The 20547-nt window shown below is 36.1% G+C and overlaps 1 protein-coding gene across 1 annotated transcript in view; it reads left to right on the top strand.

The window, feature by feature from the left end:
• Nucleotides 1-20547, top strand: part of LOC111043827 — a 152976-nt gene that overhangs the window by 93195 nt on the left and 39234 nt on the right. Inside the window, exons 6-7 of the mRNA XM_039429555.1 lie at nucleotides 6063-6247; nucleotides 10839-10850. Coding sequence (XP_039285489.1) covers nucleotides 6063-6247; nucleotides 10839-10850 — 197 coding nt within the window. The remainder of the gene's footprint in view (nucleotides 1-6062; nucleotides 6248-10838; nucleotides 10851-20547) is intronic.

Raw genomic sequence — 20547 nt, 5'->3', positions numbered from 1 at the left:
CATGCATACAAAAGAAACGTTCCCTGCTTAATCTTATCAGTCGAAACGAGCACGTTCCCTGAAACTTTTTTAACGAAACGCGTTTCTTCAGTGTGCATCCCGCCTTAAATCAGCATATTTTTTTACTGATTCCAGTAATAATTTTGAAGAAACTACTGATTTTATGAACATACTAGTTTCTCTGATGTCCAAAGTTTAATAAAAGTCACAACCATATATAAATTCATTTTCTTCTAAATTTTTAACGAAATAATTTCAAGATTGCAGCTTTAAAAATATACAGCTGTTTGTTTCATCCAAACAGTTTAAGAAGAATCATCTCCATACTTCATTTATAATCGATTTTTTTTATTAGAAGTCTGAAAAATATATTCACATTGCATTTGAACCATTTCCAGTATAGTAACTGATGTGACTGTCAGAAAGAAACAAAACTCGGTATGAAAGCATCTTGCCTATTCTTGAAGGGTGTGAGGTGGTCCCACGTTCTTAGAACAATGAATAACATGTGTGATGTCTTGAAGGCTGCTACATTAGAGAAACCGTCACCGCTTCCTTTTTAAAACAATAACGCTAGTCAAGCCTATTAGCGAGAAGAAAGAGACGAAAAAATTGAAACAATCCGCACAGCGCTGTAACGAAAGAACTCGTAATGTCACACAACAAAAAGAAATATCCGGAACACACTGTTGTAAGACCTAAGGTGGGCCCTGATATTAGCATAACGTGGTCCTAAAACAATGGAATATTAATTCGAATGAGAGCAGAATATCCCTTCTGGTTTTAAGAATGCTCGCCGAGTACATTCTGTGTGTGTAGTGGCTACGTTTCGTGGCACAAGCAAAAAATATAATTCCCAACTCCGGTTGTATTATGCGCGCACTGCAAAGGGGACATCCCGGCTTCTTGTCCTTTGTCTTGTTATAACCTAATCTACATCTGAATTATTTTTGGGAGCGTCCAGCCTCCTCCAGCTTCCTTGCAAATGTTCTGGCCTGTCTGGCTGCCTGTTCACTTCTCAGAAGCCGGACGAATTTGGAACGTTTTTAATACCGTAGTTTTCCTAGAGGTACTAAGCACGGTTTAGGGGATTTTGTAGTAAATATTCTAAAGACATACTCTCAAGATTATCCCTCTATTTCTATTGAACTTGATCTGGGAATGTGAGGGTAAATGATAATAAGTACTTTCATTCAAGAATAGGAACAATTCTTCCATTCTAGTGATTATTCCAACTTCAGTGTCTGTCCAGTCTATTGGAAAATTGTCATTCCATACAATCTGATAACTCCTAACCATGAATAATAGAATTAATTATATTTTGTATCCAATTGAATAATAATATTGAAAAATGTTCATTACATTTAATAGGCAATAACTTACATTCTAGTGGAATGTTTCCAAGAACACAGTATTATGAAGGTATTAAAAGCAGAATGATGACATTGTAACAAACATTCGGTAGGCTATTTATATAAAGAGTAGAGCATATATTAAACCTAGGTAATTTAACTTAAATTCTCAATAGATGTTCACAATCAAACCGTACTATATCTAGAAATTGATTTATCTTTATCATAAAGAATAAACGAACCATGACAATGACTGGAGGGGATACCACAGCAATGATCTCGCAATGGAAAAACCAAGTGTCGGTAGGTAGGCCTACTGTGCCTACTGTCTTGTTAGCAACGAGACTCAACAGCTCTGCAACAAACGTACTGTCTCGGTGAATAAGGGTCAAGTACAGAACAGACAGTGCAGCTGTTAAGAATGTAATCCCCCCAGAGGCTGAGCTGAATAATAAAAAGTGAGGTGCAACACAAACAGAGGTTGATAAAAAACAAGCAAGGGAAGAAGAAGTGGCAGATGCAGTATAGTAGGAGGCAGAGCATGTCGTGTAGGTTGATTTAGGCAGTACTTGTATTTAGGCAGTACTTGCTCGGATGCGCTGAAGTTGTTTGCAGTTGTCGACCGATGTTTGCAATTACCCGGCAGGACCACCTTGCTTCTAGCAAACAACACGCTTATCAACTTCACCTCAAAAATCCATGCAGACTGCAAATTAGCCAATTTTCGGACATGGCTTGTCTCGTTGGAGGAACGTTGATGTGTAATTTAGCGATCACTTCTGTCTGCCACTTCTACTTGCCATCCGTGGTCGCAATATTCTTCACACGGGCCAATAAACTGCAAGTATGATTCGAAAAAAATTGGCAATCACGAGTTTTTATGGCTTTTAGTAGGAAGTGCATCTTGCATTATATAAGACTTCATAAAATCATAAAATATACTATTTTAACTCACAAGAAATAATATAAAATTCCCTTCACTTATAATATTACTGGATTCAATAAGCTGGATATGTGATTCCGGAAAAAAATCGAAAATAAAAACTTTTCTGGTCCTCGATTGGAATTGCAATCCACATCACTCGAGATTTTAGAATCAAGTCAGGATTTATCATAACTTTATCATCACTTTCAACCTTATTCACCTACATTAGAACAATGTTATAAATTTGATAAAAATTAAACAATCCTATAAATTTTATAGGATCACTTTGATTAAAACTGATCTGTTATCCTACTTTGATTTGACTACATAAATCAATACTCCAACACCATGAATTTCAAAATAGGACTGAATTCTGATGGGAAAATATAAATGAGAAATATTATTTTTACTCAATATATTTTTCTTGTTATACTTGACAGTTTTATATTTGTTAGATCAACATTTAAACTGAAACTGTAGCAGCTTCAACTTGGCTGCTTGATTTCTTCAATTGCTTATTGAAATTTATTCTGAACCTTATTGTTTCTTAATAGGATTGTCTGTTGTTAAATTACAACCTCCATAGCAGCTTTCTATCTCTATCGCTTTCTATCTCTATCGCTTTCGATTCTCTTTGCTTACTGGCCAGGCAATTGCTTGATCTAGTTTCAATCTCCAGGTGTTTCTTTCAATGATTTCTACATTCTTCCTCTCAAACTAAATCAATGAACGTTTTCACATTCATGGACACTTCCTCCAGTAGTTCTATTTGGTTTCTCTTTTGGGAAAATCTGGTAGTCATTGTCTTTATTCTCTTTATCAGATCTGTACTCCATTTTTCTTCGTCAGGCGGATGTTAACCGAACTGTTATTATTCCGGTTTCATTATTTTGGTATCATATTTTTGTAAATTCATTCGGTTTGATGCCTACCTTTCGATCAAGATATTATTCAATCCAGTTCCCACATTAATATAGAAATCATAGAGTGCCGTCAGCATAAAAACAATCATGATTACTTACTTTTTATCGGTTGAGCCTACTGAATTGTTCAAGAATAAAGAAAATGGACTCTGCACTATAATTTAGATGAGTTATGGTTGGTTGAGCTGGTTTTTGCGTTATTTTTGTCACGCCCCCTTTTATAAAGTATATTTTTATTGGGTGGAGGTGGTGGAGGAATCAGTGATGAAATCATGCTTTTCCTGTCGTCACGCTGCATGATCTATTTAATGTCACAAAAATCTCCTCCATTGTAACAGTAATTTTTCGTTCCATTTTTGCTCTCTGTTCTGTTTCTATCATTGTCAAGCGGGAAAGTTGACAATTATACAGTGAAAGCGCGTTTAAATTATTTATGAACGCATCACTGCACAACTGTTCTGTTTCCCTCGCATTTTTCGCGCTCACTTCACCTGCTGTGTCACCTCATTTGTTGTGTGTCGGTGCATCGATGTCACTCGGAAAAGTAGCTCACATTTTTCCTGATTCGAAATAAACCCGGCGCGATAAATCTCCCTGCAAACTTCCCTCACCATCACTAACTGACTTCATCACAACATCCGTATTTCTATCACCGGGACTTGAAAAACGCCACTTTTTATTATAGTCCACCTCTATTCAAGCTGCGTTCACACAATAAACAACAGCAACCATCAATGCATACATGGACTGGCAATCATTTAGAAAAAACGAGATTGTAAGAGGAACAAATTTTGTGGACAGTAAAAGAGCAGCCGATTTTTTTCATGTGTCATTTGTATTCATTCACTGTGCAACCCTTTTCCCCTCTCGGATATTCTACTCATCAATCTCCTGGAATTGACGATAAAACGTTAGAAAAAGTATGATTTCACAACTGTGAACAGTTTCACAGTAAGTTCCGCTCTGGCACATTATTTGATGCCAATCACGCCTGAAATCATGAGATTTCGATATGCTTTATTTTATTTTGTAAAAAGCAGAATCAGCATCTCTTCTGTATAAGACTTATAATTACTATATAGAATTACTTTCAATCACTCTTCAATTTATTTTTAAACTCAAATGATGGACTATCAATCTTTATTGAATGGAAAGACTAAATTATTAAAACCTATTCAATGAGTTGTAATTTCATTGAATATGGAATGAGCATGACAATTTTGAATAAACGTTACTCAACTCTAGCTCATTTCTGGTCATCATAATTAGGGACGAAGGGCGGCTATTTCTATTACATTGGGTTGTTGTATTGTTTGGGCCTGTAAAGATGCGTGCCCTTTCCAAGTGTGGCGGCAACCAATGGAACAACGAGAGCTGCAACTGTCAACCGCGGCGCTTTCTAATAAATAGCAGCCAGACTGTGTTGTTCAGTGGAGAGTTGGCCTGCGGAATAGAATGCAGCTAGGCTAGATGCAATGCAACTCCTGTTTGTGAAATATTGCCCAGCTACGGCTTATCGTGAGGGTGCGTGAGGTGGGGGCAAGTAATGTATGGCTAGCAAAGGCCTAGGATTCGCCCGAATATTAGTCACCTCACTATTTCGACACGGCGAGATCAGGTGCAAGAGAAATTCCCACTAGTTCAATAAATTCCCCTAATATGGCAACAATGCTATGACGTCACCTATGTTCTGTGTCCCCTATTGGACCGTGGCTCAATCGATAGCATAGGTTTCCCGCCCTGGCATGTGAGTGTGTGCGTGCACTCACTGCGTGCGCAACCATAATCTATAAAATACAACATACAATTCGACAGCATAAAACTAGAGAGAAATCCTAGATGAAACCCCCTCTGTTATGCGAAATTCCCATGTGGTTGAAAATTGTGATGCTGATGATGACAACTCGCTGAGCCGAAGTGCACTCGTAACTTTTTTTATCAATGATGGGAAGCGGGGAAGTGATGAACGGTGGGGTCGTCATACGCTCTTCTATCCTCTCAGCAACCCACTCGCTCACCCTGCAATGTAAAACTATCTTCCAACTAATTATACAACTATCATATCCCTCAGCATCATTATTGCCGCCAAAAGTTGATGCTGCTTCCCATAAGTATGATTTATCCATTAGACTACGGAAGCAAATTCTTATGTGCTGAACATTTGTTGTTAGATTAGAAAAGTCTTGATTGGAATAGACAAGAAACTGTACTGCTTCAATTATTAGATCAACATATTAAATCTTGAAACTACAAATATATTTATTTGCAATTCACAACGTACTATATTACAAAAGAGTAACACAACTTGTCACTTGGACTGACTCTAGTTTGATACTTCCCTCAAATCATGATTGGATCATTTATAATGTGTTGTTCAAGCATGAGATTCTGAACAATGTGTATCTAAAGATGCGTACAGATTTACGCGCCGCGAACATGAGCAATTCACTTTTAATCAGCTGATGCCAAGCTTTTTATATCTGTATCTTACCGTTTCTGTAAAAATACAGATATAGTCAGCTGATTAAAAGTGAATTGCTCATGTTCGCGGCGCGTATTTATCTGTACGCACCTTCAGCTGGAAAATGTCGGACCCGTTCTTCTTTAGACGTGTCTATTCTCGTCAGTTGTAATCAACTGCCATAAGATACACATTTTTTCAGTACAAACACTCGTCATCAATTTTCTCGGGGTTTAAAATTTCCTAATAATGAGTTGATCAAAATTCCATCGGGGAAGTCGATGGGGAAATAATACGTTACATCGAAAATGTCATTATTGAATTTTGCCATATACCGGTATTGAATTTTTTCAATTTTGCAAAATGTCAATGTTGATGTTGATGTTGATGTTGCGTTTCAGGTGAGCGGCCCTACCGCTGTCACCTCGCCGAGTGCGGCCGCGCCTTCATCCAGCTGTCGAACCTGCAGCAGCACCTCCGCAACCACGACGCCCAGGTGGAGCGCGCCAAAAATCGGCCCTTCCACTGCACCATCTGCGGAAAGGGATTCGCCACCGAGTCCAGTCTCCGCACTCACACAACAAAGGTAAGTTGCTACACAACCTGGCTCGCAATACTGCTCACAGAAGCCAATCTACACTCCATAACCTTCACATCATTTTAATTAGATGTTTTTCCAACCTCGCTTAGTTTCCTCTTCAAGGAGCTCTGCGAGCTCAATTTCTCTGCAAAAAACAAACATCCAAGAACACTATGCACAAATAATATACATGGTTTTATTAAGCTGTCTTTCAAAATTTTTCTTAGTAATATTCATCTTGTGGAGCTAAACTGTTCTACTGTAAACAGCTAACATGCTCTTCAATATAATCATGATTTCCCTTGTTCTTTCCCTAATGTAGAGCTCTATGTGGTTGTCTGCTCTGCAGCAGACAGCTTATAACCCATAACCTTCTCACATCAACGTCATTTTGTTTTAATATTTTTCCTATTTCTCTAGTTCTTTCTCTTATTAGAAGCTCTCTATGATCAAGTGCGCAACTGCAGACAATTATGATCCAACATCCTCTTCTATAAGAATGAATGTCAAAAAACTTATTGCGAATATTATTCTTTCTTCTTTCCTCTTTTAAAGCCCTATATTCTCATACTTTTTTCTCACCACAAAAGACCCGATGCTTTCTCAGTCTGTCAATCATTTTATCAAGTTTTTTTTCCAATTCTCTCATTATTCTTCTACCTATTCTTCCATTCTATGGAATATTTTCCTACTTTGCTCTTAACACAAACAAATCAGATGCTCCCAACTAACTGTCTGGGTGGTTTGAAACTCACTTGATTGATAATCAACTTTACACTCATTTATATATTCCCATTCCAATAACAACTTATTAATCTATAATATTATCCACGAAGCCATACTCTGGCCTACTATGAACAGAGGAGAGCTACCATGACCTATTAGAAAAAAACTGGAAAAAATGTTGGAAAACCTTGGTTGACTCACCTGCAAAACCTTCATCAGCCCGTTCAATCTCCAACCAATTCGTGGTGGATGAAATTAATGTGGTTGACAGCATTGTAGCCCAGAAAAAAGCTTCCCCTAAAACCACTTGCAGACGTATTTGATAGCGCTCGGTGTGTTTGACGTGAAAAAAGCGACCGCACACCCACAGACGGGGTAACTGTGTGAGTTGCGAGAGTGTGAGTGTCGATCCAATTCTTCCTCAACCCTTTATCAATCGACCTCCCTTGTCAGTTTTTTCTGTACATCTGTGTCAGGCCTCGATCATTATATTAATAATGGTAAGCAAGGGTGCGGAAGACGATGCTAGATAAATATACGAGACGCTTTCGTCCACCAAATGCTGGCCTACTTTCCGATGTTATTATTTGCCTATTTTGTTCTTTAATCGACAGCAGTGGCTCGTCCTCCGTATGTTCACTGTTATCTCGATTCGTCCATTACGTCGATAAAAATAATACAGCCCCTATCAATTAATTACAACCGCTAATCGAGTCGTGACCCACATTTTTAAAAGCTTATTTTTTTGGGGTTGAACATGTTTTGATCCTGTTCACACCATCTTGAGTGAGGCGTGAGGAAGTTCCTATCCAGAAATAAGTAATGTTGCCTCGACGGGTAGTAGAAAACGAATATCAAACAAAAACAGATAGATAACTGATATAGAAAGTTCATGTTATACCATATGTATCAAAGTTAATAAGAGTTACTTCTTATTATAAAACTTCGAATGCTCCCAAGTATTTTAGTGTAGATAACAAATTACAAACGTTCGTTGAAGATGTGGTTGAGTTAATTGCTACCTGTGATTCAAGTCTCAATTGCTAAAGCATTACAGAGCATCACATCCATCACAGTCACCTATGGTAAACAACCAACCAGAAAAATTCATCCCAAGTTTGCATCACGTCCCATATTCAAATTATGAATTTCCAGAGGAGGTTTGTTACAATCCATGTTTTCCTATGTGGAACTCCACGTCTCCACATCTGTAATATCAATTATTCTGTTACATCATTTGCCAATAAAGGTTTCAAAACATGAATAAATTATCATACTATTATTTTTGTCAAATACAGATGAGAATTATTTCTGTATTCATACCAGTTTCAGTTGAATCACGTGTTGATTCAAATTGTAACTTACTTTCAATACAAATAATAATCATGGGAGGTCGCATGTCCTGTTAACTTCAATTATTATTATTATTGTTACATAACACAATAGAGCTGCTTATAAGCGACAAGGTGATGTTTATCAAGTGTAGCCAACACACAAAGCGAAATTTTGGTACAAACTCACAAACTTTATTGCTTGATTCTCTCTCACCTGTTAACTCATTCCATATCAAATCCAATTTATTCAAATTCTGCTTATGATCACAAGTTGCAGTACCACTTCTCGAATTCCCGGTTCTTCTTATTTGTTTATTTGTAGGAGTTGTTTTTGGTCCATGATAGTTTATTTGTTTGTTTTCATAGATAACAAGCGTAATGCTTGGCTCTGCTCAACTCACAATACGCATATGAGGGAAGAGCCCGGTAGCATAGCAACATAATGTAGCACAATAGAATGATAGTTGGCTAGCCAGCCCTACGATCACTGTTTGTGGCAACATCAGTGAGTTTGGTTTGTTCATGACTCATGGCGCTATTCTCACATAGCACCATACTCACACTATTTCTTTTCCTAAATTTCTATTACTGTACCTCACAACTAAAAATTGCAAAAAATCGACATTTTTCACAAAAAGTTTCTTTCTTAATCTTAGTTACAAAAATTTGCTTATTATATAACGTATATTCAATTCAGTTTTTCCATCTCATAACTTATCCAACTCCAACTTCACATAGTTCTTATTCATGATAGTTATGAACCATTCAACGTTGTATTAGCAGTCTTTGTAACGATTTCGAAATGCAAAACGTTTATAGATTTTGTACCCTTTATGGCTTGCTGAAGCAGTAAAAAGTAGAAAATTGCAAATCCAATTGTAATTCCAATTATTGAAATTTCTGCAAAATGGCTTGCTCATTCAATAAGCAGCAGACCCATGATTTTTCAAAAAGATTTTTGTTTTTCCCATTATGAGATACTCAAGATCTCTTGATTCCGGAAAAGATGATCAGTGAGCAATTGCAGAGATGAATGTTCTATTTATGTGTTTGTCTTGGTGTGTGTGAGTGTGCTGAGAAGCGGCTTTAGTTGATTCATTCATTCCGGGGCTACTTCTTCCCACACAGAGTCCACCCCTTGAGCTTCTTCCTTCCTCCGACGCTGTCATGACCATATATTTTCTTCCCCTTTTGGTGTTCAACCCTTTCGATGGTTTTTTATCGGGGTGATAGCCGGTCGTTGTGAGCGCTCTGCTCCTCTTCCTTTTCTTCTCCTCCTTTTCCTTCTTCTACTTTTTCTCCTATTTCTTCTTATATTTTATCATCATTTACCTCGTCTTTTCCTCTCCCACTCCTTCCCGCTTTTCAGTTTTTGTTGGACCATCAAGTTACCACCAGCACGAACCACTAAATAATTGCTGGAAAACTTCTTCACTCGAAAAAAGGTCTGTCCCTCTCCGTTTCAAGTACTCGCCTACTCTCTCTTCTCTTTCTTCAGTTGCGCAAAATCGTACAAGCACTTATTTTCCATTCAGTTCCCACTCTATTTACAAAAAATATTGGAACAACCTTTTCAAATTCATTATCGCTTTTTCTGTTTTCGACGAAATTAATCCTCTTCACAAAAACACTGGTCAAACCTTGTATCAATGTAAAAAGTTAAGGGAAAGGACCACTGATTCAAGGCAATCGTTGTTCTGCTACTGCACTCCTTCCCAAATCGACAATGTAACTTTCTACATCGTCTAAAGCTCTTTAAAAAGTTTTCGAGTTACTCGATAAAACGGACAGAAGTCGTACTACCCGCCTGTAGTGATATCCACCTGCAGTCGTCCAACATTTCAACCCATCTCTATGCCCTTTCACAAGAGTGCAGTGTAAAAGGATAAAATGTCCACAAAACATTGATATCTCTAGTATTTTGCCACTCAAGCACTTCTCTGGTAAAACTCCTCATTATCTCATGAATTAGTAAATCTTAACTTTTCTATTTCACTATTCATTTTCATGTTTTTTGAAACCCTATTCCTCGCTATTCAATTAATTTTATCTTTATCTTCGTCTATACGTTGGGCTTTATTTGTATCAATTGTATTCTGCTTTAGTAGTCTAGAATTTTTTATGATTGATGTTTAGGATGACCAGCATTATGCTAAGAAATGCCAGCAGATACACTAAATTACCACTAACTGGACTGAATACAGATATACATTTCACCCTGAGTTTTGTGGTTATCTGCTTCTTTCTGAAGGAAATTATTTTTTCCAGAAAATTTATATTTGGAAGCTTGATTGATTGATTATTCTATTATTGGGAGACTAAATTATTCCAATCTATTTAAAAAAGTTGAGTTCAATATTCTGAAATCATTTTTTAATTGTCCTTGTTAGACTAGACTATTTCTATTTTACTCTGATTCAAATTGAGTTACATATTTGTGTGTTTAATGTGTTTGGACATCCTTTGCAACGCATGGTTGTGAAGTTTGTCAAAAAAATTTATGAAATGAATAAATAAAGCTCGTAAATTTGTTTCAGTGTGTTTCCTGGGTGAGTAGAACATTTTATTTACTTAGAATAAAGTTTTCAAATCTATAGTAGATTGAGAGTAGGATGATTGTAAATTGTCTTCCTATAACTTTAATGGTACTGTAACTTCCATTTGCGCCATTCAATGGGCAACACTTGAATAAGCAATTATTTCGATATGTCTCATTTGCTGGAGATTTGGAGAATAATAGATTTCAACTTTGCGATCCTTTTGATCGTAAATTGTTATCCTCCTGATATCGTAAAATGAGTTGAATATGACAACCTTCTACAATTACTGATGTGATGCATGACCTGTATTCAATTGTTTTCTATTCGATTCTTAATACTTGTTATAACTTTTATTCTGTGTGATCTTATTGAGACTGCTCACAACTGCACTACTTGTGTGTCAAATAGCTATTATAATATTCTAGGAAAGCTCAATAACATAATATTCCTACATTGTCTGGAAATGACTTTTTAATCAATCCCACTCCTATGCAAATAGTTGATTTCAAACTTTATTTGTAAAAGCTGACTTTTCATTGTGTTTTACTCATGAATCAATGAAATTTGAGTATGATGTTACCTAAGTCGAATAATCTCATTCTGTAGATTTTTGTAACATCAACTGGAATATACAATTCATCCAGCCAATAAATAAAAGAATGAGAAGGTTTTATCAAATATTATGCAAAATAATATCAATGCCAGAATAAGAATTCGATATGAATGTGACTGAAAAAAATTAGAGATATATACTCACATTATTTTAAAATGATCTTACATGATAATATATTAGAACATCTTCTTGATATAATGTCACAGCATTTCTAGTTGTTATTATTTATAGAGTTAATTCGGATAGAATAATTTTGAAGATTATCGCTAGTTTTTTTTCCTTTAAGTGAACTAATCCTAGTAGAGAAATTGATTAATTAACTAATCCTACAAGAGAAATCCAAATGCTTTGAAAAAAATTGGAAATTGTTCTTGCACATATATAGACTCCTGCTTGAATGCATTGCTTAATTGTTGCTTGTGTGCTTGCTTGCTTGAATATTGAATGAGCATTTATTGAATACTGATACAGTATGCAGTTTGTAGTATGTTGATGAAGTAAAAAGTAAGCAGTACCAACTAGGCCTACTAAGATCGTTGATCTAGAATTACAGTAGTCCGTCTCTTCAATAATCAACATTGAAAGAGTTAATTCGATTGAACAAAGATACCATTCATTCATTGTTGTAAATTACAATCCAGGGCTGGTCATTACAAACACATACTATCAATTAGGTACTCACATTATCTTGCAAATTGATTTCAGTGGAGTGAGGGGTAATTTTCAAGTGCCAAAAGGAAGTCAACCAATTACTATCAATGCAATTACCTAGGAACAAACTGAATAGCTAAAAATAAAAGAGTTGCCTCCTTCATTCATGCTTCGGTGATTGTAAAAAAAGCAGAAATTTTATGAGCTGATCGTCATCAGATAAACATCGGTTATTATGAGCATGATTAAATCACTAGAAATATGAGTTCGGAGAGGTATAATTTGGAAAGCAAAGAAACAGAACGCAGCCGCCGCCTGAGTAGGAAAAAGGCTGTCGATAAGATTATTTAGGCGTGTATAACATGTTGGTCGCGATTTCTTTTGAAGATAAAAAGGTGTTGAGCCGAGCAGAGCGGAGCAGAGAGGTCAACAATGAGAGAAAAACGAACAGCGCGAGCCAACTGAAACGGAAATAGTTTATTCAAAGCATGTCGACACTTGGTTGCCCTTCTACGGTGCTCCGATATCTCTGATCTCTTCGAAAAGTAACAACCGATCACCACCACAACTGTCCACCTGTTCTTAGATCTCCTGATTAAGTTTAGAAAAATGATTCGAATGAGACGGAAAACCTGCACACACACTGTAAAAGAAGAGAGAGGGAAAAACTAGAAACAACAAACCGGTGTAAGTCAATGAGTAAAGGGTTGAGAAACATGTATATAATTAGGGTGCCAAAGGAAACGGTAATTCATGGTGTTTTCTGTAGAGCCAACCACAACATGAACAGCCGTTGAAAGATTAATGTTTGATGAACAAACATTATCTCCAGCCTTATTTCCTACCCTCATTAGTCACTTCTTCGGTCGATAGATATTTCAAAAAATATGATACGTTGAGTGCAGAGGGAGTGACAGTCCTATCCTCAAAATATTACCGACTTGTAAAACATTTGTGATGATGTATAGGCCTAGTGGGAAACAAATCTACTGTACCAAAAGAGGAATAATATCGATGAAAAAGAAATTATTCATAAGCTCAAGATTGATGATTGATTTTTTTTTGTCTAATTCTACCGGATTCCAACTGTCTTTATTAACACTGCTTGAAAAAGGTCACTTGAAAACTATTCTTGTTCACTTTGGAAAATTGAACTATGATCGAAATTCTGGGGAATGAGTCAATGTCAACAACAATGGATGTGAATGAAAGATTTTCCATGATATCATTCCATTTCCATTTCCATTTACTCGACTGTTCAATATTTTAAAATTTGAAGAAATCAATATCAGGCTGGTGATGATTATACAGCTCGTTATTAACAAAAACTATGGATAATCCCATAATCCAATCTTCTTCTTATAAGCTCTTCAAATAAGTGAGGCATACTATGAATAAAAAAGAAAGAATCACATAATTGATTCATTGTTTATTCTCTTGTTTTGTCCCACACCAGCGCTCACCTCTCACACCCTTCCTGTTTCCAAATAATTATTGTACATTATCAATTTTTAAAACAGCAGAGAAAACTGTCACAATTATTTTTTTTATGATCCTGGAACAGATTAGGTGCTCCATTGAGATTATTCAACTATTGCAACCAACCCACAGCAAATTATTTCTCATCAATCATACTTCTTTTGGTGATAAAATCACAGTCCCTTAAATGTGCAACTATGAGTAGACATCCTATAATTTTATTTTGAAAGATGAATTCTGTTCTCTATGAATCATTGTTGATAGTTTTTTTGTATTTTCCCCAGTTGGATGATTCGATCTAATAACATAAAAACTATACTGAAAGTAGTTAAGCTAATCTTTAATCTTTGTCAAGTATAGAACACTGTTGGAGCTTATAATGACGTTAATATATAACCATGCTGGAACAGATCTTTTCTTGGTAGTACCAACCCTCCTCCTCTCAGAAAACCCGCGTAAAGTTTATTGTGATTTAGAATTCAGAAGGAAGTTTACATGGTTGAATTTCCTGCTCCTCACTAACAGAACCTTGTTCTTGCAGTATGCGACAAATACCCACAAACACCAGGTGCTAAATATATACAGACAGACATTCGATGTGCAGGATTATCAGTTGCGCCTGCAATACGAGTAGCTTACATTGGAACAAGAATTGAGGTAGCGAAAATTTAATAGGAAATACACTGTTTAAATTCTGCCACTATCTCATTTTCTGGTTAACGGCTATAATAAGCACCGATGCCTACAATTGACGCGATGAGATGCACTCATAATTGCAAAAGGTTGTAGTCAGTGCAGAACATCCAGCCTCGCTTAAGGAATTTTTGAGTACGCTCCGTTCCAAGCGAGAATCCTGCTCGGTAAGGTTCAATTATAAGAATGAGTGAACATGTCCCGTTGTGTCAACTCCCCAATATGTCTGTACCCTGGCTCCGCACGTGCACTGCTAGCACTATTTCAGAGTGCAGGTTATTTGCCACATGAACTTTAAACTCGCCTATGTTGACGGATTACCGACAATGTATTCTTCCTCAAACATGCCGGCATCTAGAAGCTCTATATTGACATTCAAATTGTAGTGAAAACGGGTGTACATCAGCAATAGGGTTCGAACATAACTTAAATTGTATCCATTAAGTTTCAAAAATTATTCTTTATCATCCACTAATAATATTTTCTAATTAGAATGGAGCATGAGAAATATTATCACACTTTTTTCTAAGTTTGAAGAAATTTAAAAAAATAATGTTTCATGTTTCCTCAATCTAGATTAAACATACTTCATCAATGTACTGGAGTTTGAAATATAATTCTTTACAATTAAATCAAATTAGATTGGAAAATGGTTGACATCATATTGTTTTATTTATGGAGATAAGTTATTTATTCTTTATTCTTTCCCAAACCGCTTTTTATTTCCTTAAGCTAGTTTACCAAGAGCTATTACGAGGGTTAAGGATGTCAGCCACCACTAGATATTCTTCCAAGATAATGTGCCCCAAGTTTTTCTGTGATGATTTTATGTGTCACGCAGAAAGAAACAATTTTTATTGGAGTTTAGATTTGTCGTAGGGAAGAAAGCGATTGCTTTTCGACGCCCTCCCACTTCGATGCCGTCCGTCCCTCTTATTGTTCGGATATATAATAATGAAATCGTGATTGAATGGTCGCCAGACACGCATGCAGATACACAGAGACACAGCAAAGTTCCGGATAAATAAATAAAGAGAAAAACTGGAAAAAGGCACGATTCGTTTTTAGGATATTATTACCTATGATTCTCGGGGTTTCGAGGGAGGAAATTCAAATATGATGGGGAAAACTTATTTTGCCATTTATTGTTGTTTGTTTTAAAGCAGTGTTGTTCTTTTTTCTGTCTTTTTGAGAGACGAACAAAACAGAAGCAGGACAGAGGAGTATAAAAAGTGAAATAGATTGTTGTTGGGCCGAATGGAAACAGAAGTACGGCTGCGTCACGAAAGAATATCGCCTGGAAGAAATTAGATTTGGCCAGAATACATCGGAAACCCATCAATGTCCTTTCGTTTCATCGCTTCATGAAGAAACAATCCATTCATGAACTAATTAACCGATTCGCTCGCACGCGATACGGCTCATCCTCACGCAATTAGGTGGCCTCTTCTCATTTCTTCATTTCTTTCTTTCCATAATCTCTTTTCCTTGCCCTCACCCTCTCTTGCCTTGTCACTTGGTAGCCAACGAAACCTTAAGTTACCGTGAAACCTCATGGAAAATGCTGATCAGTTCCAAGAGCTTACTCCAGACTACTTACACGGCTAGCAATGCAGACAATCACAATTTCCAAACAATTTAAAATTGGAATTCAGATTAGTCAGGCAACAATCAACACATAATATGAAATTCAACTGTTCATGAGAGAACTTCAACATACATTATTTGATGGATTGAATAACTCTTATTAAATATCTAATGAGAAAATAATTATCCATCAAACAAAATTCCATGAATCTCTATGAAAGCAATATCACAATAATATGTTAGGTATCTGTCATGTTTGAGCCCGTATTGTAATTTTTCTGAATAAGATTTTAATGTAATAAAGTTTATTCATTCATTCTATCCATTCAGTTCATCCAATAATCATATAATATTCAGGTGATGGAAGAAAGGAAATACAATTCCTTGATAACTATAGGCAAACCTGTAGTAAAAACATTTAGAATTGCCAAGATCATTTGAAATTGACGCTATCAAGCTTGCATCCTATCAAGTGATTCTTATGAGGGGTCATAGATTCAAGAGATGGAGTGAAATATTTTATGAACTGAGATATACTGCTACCAATGTGCTCAAGAAACAAGAACAAGTATTCCACCGCTATGCTGTTTCGTTGAAAAGCTACGTTATTGTAGAGAGCAGAGAGAAAATAGAGAAAAGAAGATTTCGATAAGAATGAAAGAACACGTAACGAAGTATTTAAGCCTCAGGAGAGCTCTTCCTCAGGCCAGCCAATGGCCGGCTACTTAGCTTGATTCATAAAACAGTATCATGCGATTTTTGTGATGGACGCCATAGCGTGAAAGGCAAGAAATAACGCTCCACTGATGCAACATATTACGATTTGATTAGTTTCTCCGATAAGACCCTTCCTCCCCTTCACTGGTCCTTTCCTCCCTTCCACTTCCAACTCCTCGATAACCCATCTTTCCATTCTATTTCCCATGACTACTTTCGATTTCATCCACCCTTCTCATTTCAATCATCATACTAGGTGACGATCTATTGGAAACGTCAATGGAAACAACTTTAAGAAGAGCTGAGCGATATCAGATTATGGAGAGGTTTTTGAACTGCATATAACTAGATCGATACACATGTTAATAGGTTATGACAGTGGAAAGTGTTCAATATCCAGAAGAATAAAACAAGTATATATATATATATATCAGACACGTGATCAGATCAATCAATCAACTTAAAACTGTAATTGTTGCGTAATACTTACAGTAGTAATACAAGTATTAGTAGCGATATATAATAGTATTATAGGAGTGAATGTTATTCAATAAGACTATTGAAAGCCCCCTTTTCAGACATCATCTTCCATGCAACATTTCATTGCTGAATAGTACCACACATTAATCTCGTTATTGCTTGACATAGACTTTACTCTTTGAGTATAGAAAAAGTAGTCTAACAGTGATTGAGTATTTCAATAGCAAATCAATTTTGTGGAATTTGCATGCATGTCAATTATTTGCATGACTGTTGTGGTTTTGTGAGTAGTTATCAATGCGAAACTTGTTTCATATTCTGTGTTTTATAGATTTATTTCTCTTTATTTCAAACATTAAACCCTAATTTCAGTTCATTTTCCATCTGTGAACTTTGATATATGTTCATGATGTTTTAAAAGTCGTTCAATGTCAAGCCATTCATCTGACATTATTGAATAGAATCATAGTCCAATTCATTATCATATACCACAAACCTTTTGATATCAAGAACTCTTACAACGAATTCAAACTCTGCAATCAAGATTTTGTAGCAGATTTGAAACCTATTCTCTACTCACTAATCTGAATATTCTCGAGACGTGCAAATGTAATGCAATATTTCTGCGTTATATAAGAGTGATACCTGTTTTCACTGTTTTGAATAAACGACAAGGCCTACTCTCACCTGTATCGAGCAGGTTCAAACCCTGGGGCCATATGGCTTATTGTTTCATGAAACATACAAAAGTTTTTAATGTCTTCATTGAATCTCATAAGATAACATTTGATATAAATCGTCTAGGTAATTTTCATGCAGCTCCCTTTTCGTCGAAACAGCCAACTGGTTCCCTTTGGCGACGGGCGAGATATCGTTAATCTTGCCAAATTGCGCTGAAATTTATCGCGAATCTGTTTTTTACCAACACAAATGTGCCAATTTCTACGCCTAGTAACAATAATTATTCGAAAGAAGCAGCTGTACGGTTTCAATAGACTATAGTGGGATTCACTTCAAACTTTCACCATTAGTTGAATGGAAATCATTTATGTTATTTGAAAGGGGTGATGACAGTATGAAGTGAATCTGATAGTTTCCCTTTGAGGGGTTTTTCTAGTGTTGTGCCGCAAGTGATCTGCTCGTTGAAGATCTGCTCGTTTCAATCCTACAGCTTGTTACCAGCCTTGCTAGGGTCGATCAACCCATATGAGAAAGGTATCGATAAAGATCGATGGAAGAATCGATAAAGTCCATTTCAGCTTTCACTTTTCTGACCTCCGAGCACCAACCCATTATTATTACACTAGTTATTGACCGCAGTGCTCAGTATTGTTGAACTCGTGAAAGAAGTACGTCTCCTTGCAGTAATCAAGACTCTAATAGCGTCCTACATAACATACTCTGCACCGTATACCGTTACAATGTGGCTGCGGTCGACTCTTTGAACTGCAATTGTCGATAAAACCTCACTTGCAATTAACCAGGGCTGATGCTCTGCCTTGGAGCCACTGCATTTTTATGGACATCCAGCCAGCTGGACATCTAATCAGCCACAAACTAGTGTCTTGATCAGGTCCCACTTACTAACATTGATAGATTGTGAGTCAGATAAGTTTTCAAGTAGGCTATAAGATGGTATATACTTAGTATCAATTGAGTAATTAATAATATATGTATGATACACCAGCATTAACTATTTTCATCTCTTATTTAAAGCTAGCCTACAAACCTTGAATATACTTAGAAAAACATTCAACTTGAAAATGCATTTTTGAAAATTGTTGAATTACTTAAAATTACTTTCAAATCAATATTTGAGTTAAATAGTGAAAACTGTGAGATATGAGGCTTTACCTGTACACTCAATTAGATAAGAATCATCTTTCACAATGACCATGAATGTAGAATCTATATCAATAGATGTCCATTTCATATCCCTAGCTATTATCATAATGTAGGCTTTGCGTTCATTTATTTCCATTGGGTTCAAAATCTCAATTTATTGTCACTTCTATACTGTCTCATAAACAAAATTTTCAATGTGAATCAACTTACTCTCAAATCCATGCACGTGATATGGAATACTCTCAAATCTTGCATATTTGGATAAATTGAAAAATTAAACTCAAATGTTTGAATGAATGAAAGGATTGTCACTTATAGCTTGAACCAAACCATTATTGTTATCACGGTATTCAATCACATCTCAAGTATCACATTGATTGATTAACAACCCAAAACACATCAAGATTGATCATTGGGCACTTCAAGCCTCAAGATGTATCTGATGTATCTCTTGGTGCTCTGCTCAGATGTATGATTGATGGACGTCTTGGCCAGAGCGTAGTAGGAAATTGAAGGAGATCGTGCATGAAGGTAGTTACATTCACATCAAGCGAATCAATATTATGGTAGCACCGGTAATAAGCCTGTATTAATGAGCTCTACAACTCCCTATTATCATTCTGCTTCAGAAATAGTCGATTATATTGAATGGAACTGCAACAGTATTGCATGTAATGATTGAGCTCCATCAAAAATGGTTGAATCTATGTTTGAGATGCAAGTCTACTAAACCGTCTAATATGACAGCTATCAAGTTGATTATATTTATCAGCAAAATCACTATTCAGGGATTGGATGGAATGGAATTCTAATAAGCCTATTACAAAGTCAGTTTTGACTGGATTCACGGGAAGTAATAAATCGTTATTTAACAAGAAATAAATGGGAGTAGTATAATCAGGGATAATATAGAATATAGAAGAATAATTTTCTAGTTATTATCTTAGCACTAAGTTTTAGGCTAATATTATCTTTGAATAAAATGATAGGATTGAATAGAATATAATTGGTTTCACTGGTATTACCAAAGTTTTATGTTTCACGATAACAACACGCAGGCAATATAGAAGTAATTAATTCTATTGAAAAAAAAAATTACGATCAGTTTTATTCAAAGGAAAAACATTTTTTGATCAGTTTCATTTTGAGAGAAATCATTCTAGTTGTATAATTGGTAAGGAAACACCAGTTGCAAAATATAGGGAAAAATCACACAGATTCACAACTTTTGATCATTTGGATGGAGTGGAAGATAATATTATCAGTCTCGAGTTATGCAGAGAGGATGGAATGAAATTCATTTGATATCTGGCATCTTTTCGATTTCATATTTGTTTTAGCATGAGTGAAGCTGGTCGGTTCACCCTCGTTGCTGTTTCCCTGGAGCTTGTTTCTTGCTAAATTAGGGAAATTGTGAATTAAAAAGGTGTTAGGTGGCCATTAGCAGGCGACTTTTTATCGTTGGAGGAAGAAAATGTATATTTCTAGAATTCCACTTCCCTCTGAGTTAGCAGTTACGTTCCTTAGTGAAATTTGAGAAAGATGATTCACTTTTCCTCTCCCACCCCCAACACCCCGCGTTACTGCAGAAGTATAACGAAGTAAAGAAATGCAAAATTTTCTATTTCACAGGTGTATCTC

Source organism: Nilaparvata lugens, chromosome 1 (genome assembly GCF_014356525.2).
Source record: "Nilaparvata lugens isolate BPH chromosome 1, ASM1435652v1, whole genome shotgun sequence".
Lineage (NCBI taxonomy): Eukaryota > Metazoa > Arthropoda > Insecta > Hemiptera > Delphacidae > Nilaparvata > Nilaparvata lugens.
This window is presented reverse-complemented; position numbering and strand designations above follow the sequence as displayed.